Source organism: Ammodytes marinus (genome assembly GCF_949987685.1).
Source record: "Ammodytes marinus genome assembly, chromosome: 17".
NCBI classification, from domain to species: Eukaryota; Metazoa; Chordata; class Actinopteri; order Uranoscopiformes; family Ammodytidae; genus Ammodytes; species Ammodytes marinus.
Window position 1 is genome coordinate 669,667 of NC_137221.1, and position 9,161 is coordinate 678,827.

The 9,161-nt window shown below is 37.8% G+C and overlaps 1 protein-coding gene across 1 annotated transcript; it reads left to right on the top strand.

Moving 5' to 3' along the window:
* Positions 1 to 805: 805 nt before the first annotated feature.
* LOC307263978 (uncharacterized protein) lies at positions 806 to 8,637 on the top strand. The gene is made up of 8 exons (XM_080045288.1): positions 806 to 1,060; positions 1,988 to 2,122; positions 2,480 to 2,641; positions 2,886 to 2,990; positions 4,266 to 4,337; positions 5,061 to 5,129; positions 7,249 to 7,317; positions 7,984 to 8,637. Exons 3-8 carry the CDS (start codon positions 2,533 to 2,535, stop codon positions 8,064 to 8,066), a joined length of 507 nt encoding a protein of 168 aa, XP_079901414.1. The 5' UTR covers positions 806 to 1,060; positions 1,988 to 2,122; positions 2,480 to 2,532; the 3' UTR covers positions 8,067 to 8,637.
* Positions 8,638 to 9,161: the final 524 nt, after the last annotated feature.

Below are 9,161 nucleotides of genomic sequence, written 5' to 3' on the forward strand. Positions count from 1 at the left end.
GGAGCCGGTCACTCTGCGATGTGCTCAGTCTGTGGAGGGCGATGTGACCTGGAGCAGAAAGAGTGATGGAACCAAAGTCGACATACTAACAACTGGTGACCGGGACATAAGACACATACATGACCCACACAAACGATACAGTTCACAGTCAGATAAAACACTCTTCATTACCAAAGCTGCTTTCTCAGACGCTGGAATATATTTCTGTAATGATGAAGCAGCAGTGATACTGACCGTGATCCCACCAGGTAACTACAAAACAACTATAATACATTTGTTCTGCTTTCTCTCTTTCTTCTTCCTGTTTCAGAATCACGTCTCGTCTCTGAGATTCACCTGTCATATTGATGTTTTTCTGCTCTTTTCCAAAATGTCAATTTAGGATTTTTTTAAACAACAAAATAAAGGCAACTGATTTATTTTTACATTTGAAATAGTTTTGGCCCAAGAAGGAGAATCATTCAATTTGTTTCTAAATTCTCACACTGTTGCATGACCTTTCAATTTTGAATTGGTTTTCCGAATTAGAAAAGTGTCAGTGACGATCGATTATTATTGAACGACAGAGGGGCCCAATATTTTGGAAACCTCTTTGGTCTATCTGCTGTCTGCTTAGATTGAAGAGGTGTAAACTGTGATGTGTCCATCATACAGTGTGTCATGTAGGGAAGCATTCCTGTGTTCCCAAGGTCCAATGTTTCCAGATTGTTCAGTCTTTTTAAATATTAACAATGATCACCTTCTGAAAATGTATGCTAATATATTATAATCTGTGTTTCTTTTGCAGGAATAAGCAATACAACGGTTAAGGAAAAGGAATCAGTCATTCTGCGCTGTGCTCACCCTGTGGAGGGTGATGTGACCTGGAGCAGAGAGACTGATGGAACCAAAGTCAACATACTTACAACTGGTGACGGGGAGATCAGAAACAACGACCAATACACACAATACATTTCATTGGGAGATAAATCACTTTACATTGTCAGAGCTGCTTTCTCAGACGCTGGAATATATTACTGTAATAATGAAGCAGCAGTGAGACTGACCGTGATCCCATCAGGTAACTACAAAACAACTATTATAAAGTCCTTCTGCTTTCTCTCTTTCCTCTTCCTGATTAAAAATCATGTCTGTCTCTGAGATATTCAACTGTTATAATTAAGTTGTTCTTCTCTTTTTTAATAACAGCTATTTTGAAATATATAAAACCAGTTTAATCCAGCTACCTTAGATTTTATTTTCCATTAAAAATAGTTTTGGCCCCAGAAGGAGAGTACTGCCCACACTGTTGCACAACCCTTACATTTTTAACTTGTTTTCCAATTCAGAAAAGCGTCAGTGTCCCTCATTATTGAACCACAGCGGTGCTCTAAATATTTTGGGAACCAGCGTCTCTTTGGGTTAGTATGAAGAGGTGAAAACTGCGACATGTGTCCATCATACTTTATCTTAGCAGTACAGACAAAAAAGCTGACTACAGATATATCTTAGTACACAACCTGCTCTTTGTCAAGTTGTTTCCCAAACCAGTTTTAAGTGGTAAATGTAGTTATTGTTCATTATTTATAATTGTGGTGTAGAATGTATGAATGAATGTGTTTTAACTGGCGGTACTTTGCAGGAGTAGCAGTCAAAATGTAGTAGTGTCTTTAACAATACAATAAAAGCATTCTATATTAATCTATTGAATGAGAACTCACCGACTCAGCACAAACTTTGGCCTTTGTCTATTCCCTCTTTTCTAAAACAGAAGCGGTAACAGCTGAACTTCATCCATAGATATAACAACCACAAAGATTAATTATATCATTTGTACAGCCTGTTTTTTTATTTATTCTTATGAGTCAGAAAATGGCAAGATAAGTTTTGAATTAAAGTTTAAGGCAGGTCACAAGTTCATTGTGGATAAACGTAATGTAAATCCTGTTAATATTTATATTGTTAAAGGGCTTAATGTTCAATGTTTTCTCTCTGCCCCACACCAAAGGTAAAACTACTCCAACAACAACTGTAAAAACTACAACAACTGCTCCAACTCTTCCTCCAACAACAACGACTGCTCCACCACCGCCCATAGACACCACAACCACAAAGAAACCCAGAAAGAAAAGCGGCAGAAAGAGTAAGATTAAACTAATCTAAATACTACGGTGTTTATGTAGTCGTTTTGTGTCTGTGTTTGTTGTGACCAATTTATTGATTGTCTTCAATGACATTTTTTTAATTTAATTCTAATTGTTTTATTTAAAATACCAATTTAAATGGAGTAATTCCCATTTTAGAGAAACATTTATTTTAGACACTGTACATCTATTTAGATTCTTCGCACACCTCGGTGGTTTTATTCTTATGAGTCAGAATATAGTGAGAGATATCTTGAATTAAAGTCTTGACTGTTCATAAAATGCATTGTGGATATATTTTATGTAAATTCTGTTAATATTTAAATTGTTTAATATATTCTCTCTGCCCCACACAGAAGATAAAACTCCAACAACAACAACTGTAAAAACTACAACTACTGCTCCAACAATGATGACGACAACAACAACTCTTCCAACAACATCTACTCCAACTACAACTCTTCCAACCACATCTACTCCAACAACCCCTGCACCAATCACACCAGCGCAAACCACAGGTAGAACTACCAGAATTTGAAGAAACCGAGACATTTTACATTTACAGTTTTGTTAAATTCTCATTTATGGTGGCAATATATGTTATTAACTCATTAATTCATTATTATAATCTTACACTTTATATTGTTGAATTACAGCCGGACTGGTACATAATAATTTCACTACGCATTGCCCTGTGCAATTGTGTATGTGACGAATAAATAAAACAAACTAAACTAAACTAATTCTTACCTTGTGTTCCAGAGGCTCCTACAGTGTTGAGAATAGTTGTCCCCGTCCTCATCTTCCTCCTGCTCCTCCTTCTCCTCATCATCATCATCTACGTTGCTAGGAGACGCAGAAAACAAGGTGAATAAAACCTGACCTTTGAAAAACAAAAATGTAATAGGCCTACATCAATTGGAAGAAAAATCAAAACACAGAATTTTAGTGAACATACATTTATAAAGATGCTACTATAATTCACTAATATCATAGTTACATCATTTGTGCACATTAATGTACGCAATTCAATATTTGATTGACACTGGGGCCAACCATGAACTATAACGTCTACCAATCAACTGTATGTCGTTAACACTCCTACGAGGAACTTTTAAATGTTTCTAAAACAGTCAAATGTTTCCTCTGATGATCATAAATGACATGTAACTGCAAACAAGGCCATCAATGAAAAACACATAGTTGTATAACTAACCATTTGCATGGGTCTAATTTTTCCCGGCAACTCAGACCAAACAATTAATGACAGGCAGCCAGGAAAAGCCTGTGTTTATAAATGCTACTGAATCAATGTTTACTTTGCTTTACCATCGTAATATTACAATTATTAATCTTCCAAAGTCAAATATAAGTACATTACCTCATCGCGATGCATCTACGGTCTCTCTTCATGGATGTATTCACTCGCTTCCTGAACAAATGATTAGCAGTCAGCACGGACTTTGGTGTCGTAAAAAAACTGCCACTTTTGTCCAAAAATGCCGCTAGAATAAATATAGATAAACTTTATTCCAGACTAAGGTGGTCCATATAAAATACAAACAAACACAACAATATAAAATGATAGAAAATGAAAGTTCGTGGGAGCTACTTCAAAGTTAGCTTCGGTTAACGGATAAAGATATAGATAAACAGTAGGCCTGCTTGTCTTGGTGACGCACACAAAGGTTTAGCTGTTCGGCTGCTGTAGCTTGTGGGCTAACCACTAACGTGCTAACTGTAACTCTAGCACCACATGCTTCTTTCCATTTTCTCCTGTGTGTGCAGTCTATTCCCCCCTGGCAGTTTGTTCACATTTATACATTGAATTCAATAAAGATTATTAAAAAAAACATTTAATCAGACAGAGGAGCTACAAAAAACACAGGATGCTCTCATTCAGCTAATACGCTACCTTTGCTTGGTAGATGTCACAAAATAAAGTCAATGCAAAAAATGTAGGGCTTGGATTCTGTTCATTTTTATTAAAAATAATTTAAGTCTCCTTTACTGCTATGTTTTAAACATAAGACAGACGTAATGTAGAATAGGGAACTACACTGTTTGAGGTGCTTTCACAGGCATCACTGATGACTCAGAAGACAACTAAGACGTTTGTTCTCTGTCTTTTTTTTCACACAGGAAGTGAAGTGAAAAACCACGTGTACGATGAGATTGGCCTGAGGGACGGATTCGTGCTTCAAACCACAAATGGTGAGAAAACAGAAGTGTTACTCTTTTAAAAATAAGACAGACGACTTCCCTTTCTAGTTTAATCGAGACTGTTTTGAATTTACTGTGTGAAGTGAGACAGATTCTTCCAATCTAAAATTAATCCATTCACAAAAAAAACACAAGTAGTCGAATTTCTTTGAGCCTGATTAATACAAACTGAACATAACCCTCCATAAGTTCAGAGAGCTTATAACAGCTACATCCTGTACCGCAGTCTCGCACAGCCAGACCAAACTACAGCTCGTAGCATGGTGCGGCGCTAAACCCAGGAAGCCGCAACGTGTATTTTCAAATTAATGCAAGTCTGGTACGCACATAGCCGCTTGAAAAAAATGGGAGCGCGCATGTGTGCAGCAAGATCTCTTTTACAGTCGATGAGCTACATACTATTGGCGCTGCATCTGCACACACACACGCACGCACGCACGCACGCACGCACGCACGCACGCACGCACACACACACACACACACACACACACACACACACACACACACAAACACACTGGCGCACTTTCTGTTTCCCATTCTTAACAGAGGAAGGGGAGGAGTTGTCTGACAAATTCTGTCTCCAGCCATATGATTGGCTATTGGCCCAGTCTCATATTGACATCCAGACTACATACCATATGAGTCATTACAGATCATCCTATAAGTTACTATAAACTAATTCTGGTTAATAAAATTTGATGTTAATTTTAACAGATGGATCAAACCAAAACGACCCGACGTATTCCACCATCCCAGATCTCCTACCGATGGCGAGGAAACTTGGTATGAACATCAACACTTTAACATTTACTGAACAAATGTCTCTCTATCTTTAAACACTAATACAGTATACAGTCCCCTCCAAAAGTATTGGAACGGTGAGGCCCATTCCTTTATTTTTACTGTAGACTGGGTTTGACACCTAAGAATGTGGTGTTCCTTTACGTATATTGATATCTTCTCAGTTGTGTATCAGATCCAGATGTAAATACCTGGAAATGAAAGCTGAAATGTTGCTCTATTGTCTCATATTCATATTTTGGTGTCAAACCCAAATGTTTCCAGCCTACAGCAAAAATAAAGGAATTGGCCTCAATGTTCCAATACTTTTGGATGGGACTGTATGTGTTCATAATATTTATACAGTATCTCACAAAAGTGAGTACACCCCTCACATTTCTTCACATTTTTCTTTATATCTTTCCATGGGACAACACTGAATAAATGACACTTTGATACAATGTAAAGTAGTCAGTGTACAGCCTGTATAACAGTGTAAATTTACTGTTCCCTCAAAATAACTCAACACACAGCCATTAATGTCTTAACTGCTGGCAACAAAAGTGAGTACACCCCTTAGAAAAAATGTACAAATTGGGCCCAAAGTGTAAATATTTTGTGTGGCCACCATTATTTTCCAGCACTGCCTTAACCCTCTTGGGCATGTAGTTCACTAGAGCTTCACAGGTTGCAACTGGAACCCTCTTCCACCCATTTATGACAGCATCACAGAGCTGGTGGATATTAAAGACCTTGCGCTCCTCCACCTTCTGTTTGAGGATGCCCCAAAGATGCTCAATAGGGTTTAGGTCTGGAGACAGGCTTGGCCAGGCCATAACCTTTACCCTCAGCTTTTTTAGCAAGCCACTGGTCGTCTTGGAGGTGTGTTTGGGGTCGTTATCATGTTGCAATACCACCCTGCGGCCCAGTTTACAAAGGTTGAGTGCACGTGGTCAGCGTCGTACACAGAGGTTGGCTTTGGAAAATAGACGTATGAGTGCTGCCAGCATTGCTGAAGGGCTTGAAGGGGTGGGGGGTCAACCTGTCAGTACTCAGACCATACGCCACACTCTGCATCATACTGGTCTGCATGGCTGTCATCCCAGAAGGAAGCCTATTCTAAAGATGATGCACAAGAAACCCCACAAAAAGTTTGCTGAAGACAAACAGACTACGGACATGGATTACTGCAACCATGTCCTGTGGTCTGATGAGACCAAAATACATGTATTTGGTTCAGATGGTGTTAAGAGTGTGGAGCGGCAACCAGGTGAGGAGTACAAAGACAAGTGTGTCTTGCCTAGAGTCAAGCATGGTGGTTGGAGTGTCATGGTCTGGGGCTGCATGGGTGCTGCCAGCACTGGGGATCTACAGTTCATTGAATTTTAACATGTAGTGTGACATACTGAAGCAGAGCATGATCCCCTCCCTTCATGAACTGGGCCGCAGGACAGTACTGCAACATGATAACGACCCCAAACACCCCTCCGAACGACCACTGGCTTGCTAAAGAAGCTGAAGGTAAAGGTTATGGACTGGCCAAGCATGTCTCCAGTCTTAAACCCTATTGAGCATCTTTGGGGCATCCTCAAACGGGAGATGGAGGAGCGCAAGGACTCTAATATCCACCCGCTCCTTGATGTCGTCATGAATGGGTAGAAGAGGGTTCCAGTTGCAACCTGTGAAGCTCTAGTGAACTACATGCCCAAGAGGGTTAAGGCAGTGCTAGAAAATAATGATGGCAAAACAAAATATTGACACTTTGGGCCCAATTTGGAAATTTTTTCTTAGGGGTGTACTCACTTTTGTTGCCAACAGTTTAGACATTAATGGCTGTGTGTCGAGTTATTTTGAGGGGACAGTAAATTTACACTGTTATACAAGCTGTACACTGACTACTTGACATTGTATCAAAGTGTCATTTATTCAGTGTTGTCGCATGGAAAGATATAATGAAATATTTGAAGAAATGTTAGGGGTGTACTCACTTTTGTGAGATACTGTATGTATATATTTTGTTATATATAACATCAACATTTGAACATTTATTGAACAAATGTCTCTATATCTTTAGAGACTTATACAGTATATGAATTCACTATATTTATATCTATTCCTACAGACACATTTCAACCAATCGAGTCCCCGTATTCCTTGATTGAAGATACATTTATTGGAGGAACTAATAAAGGTAATATTAACTGCTAGCTCCCTATTTTGACTTGCATGGTATTAAACATGAACTGAACTCAACTTGTATGTTAACAAACTACTAGTGTTAATTTGTTTGTACCTTGATGGCAGGAAGTGGTCCAAACATGTCAAGGTACAAACAAATGAATACTAGTCTGTTTACATGAACATACAAGTTAATTTACCAAGTTAGACTAAATGAACCTTTTTGAGTTATTACATGAACTGAACTTTATAAATTAATATTCTTTAAATGTACTGTGTTAAACAGCCATAATAATCTGAGATATGTACATAAAATAATATCATTTAAAGCTGGGGTGGAGGATTTGGGGAGAAAATGGCAGTTGGGATAGAGATTCGAATCCAAATACCTCAACCGCTCCACTTGTTCTCTTTGGTCCCTCCCTGACACGCTCTACACCAACAAAGTCGTGCCAAAGTGAATGGACAGTCCCAACAGGCAATAAAAACAGAGAATCGGAGCCTCGCTCTGATTGGTCAAAGTGTACAGCTCATGTTAATTATAACCAATCAGAAATCACATACCCCAGCTTTAAGTTTTAAATCAACAGAACAAAAATCTCTATTTTAAAAGAGATTTAAAAATACTAAATGAGAGGCAGATAGATTTTCACTAATTTGACTTTTTTTTGATCCACAGGTTCGACTCAGCCGATTGACAGCACGTATTTCTTACTGGAGAAACCCAGAGAACTGCAAAACAACAACGACCAATATCTATAGCTGGACTTGAATACGCTTTTTTATATGCTGTAAATATTAGCTTCATAATTCTATCGGAAACGTTGGCTGTGTTCGAAAAGCCCTACTAACGTCCTACTCATACTAAATGCCCTGCTAATGTCCTACGCATACTAAAATCCCTACCAACGTCCTACTCATACTAAAAGCCATACTGACATCCTATTCATACTAAAAGCCCTACTAACGTCCTACCCATACTAAAAGCCATACTAACATCCTACTCATACTAAAAGCCCTACTAACGTCCTACTCATACTAAAAGCCCTACTAACGTCCTACACATACTAGAAGCCCTACTAACGTTCTACTCATACTAATTTTGAGGCCAATTTGAGTATGTTGCAGTTGTGTATGCGAGTTTGTGTAGGCGAGAAATGCTGTAAACGGACCTACAAACCTTGCATACACAATCGATGGTTTAGTAGACAGTCTGTATACATATTGAGTATGTAGGAGGGAGGACGTTAGTAGGGCTTTTATAACACAGCCATAGTAATTATGAATGAAAATAGTTGAATTAATTTACAATGAATGTCACAATATATTCGGTTTACTATCATCTTTTTTATGTTTCTTAGAAATAATAAGAAAAATGCTCTTATTCTTAATTTTCTTTGTTTTATTTAAACTATTTTTGTAAATGTAATTTTTTTTGTAAAATATTTCTATTTCTATTGTTAATTTTGATATCGTCACTTATACATTTTATCATTTTTACACATCATGAAATACATTGTTATGAGTGTGTTTTAAAGTGAGTTTTCAGCAGGTAAAGGACTTGTGTAATTTACAAATTGTACAATGTGATCGAATACAGTTCTGTCAAACTAATAAAACTAAAATTCTACTGTGAGATGAAAATCGTTTTACACAAATGCACATTTTCCTCATCATATAAAATCTCCTATTTCTACATAAACTGCCATGAACCCATTTTCTGAATCTTTGAATTCAGAATGTATTTTATAACATGACCAACTGTCCAATCATGACCAATTCAACATTGTACTTATCTTCAGTGAATGTGTTGAAAAAGTTGTACCTAACCCAAGCATTTGAGCCTAGCCAGTGGTA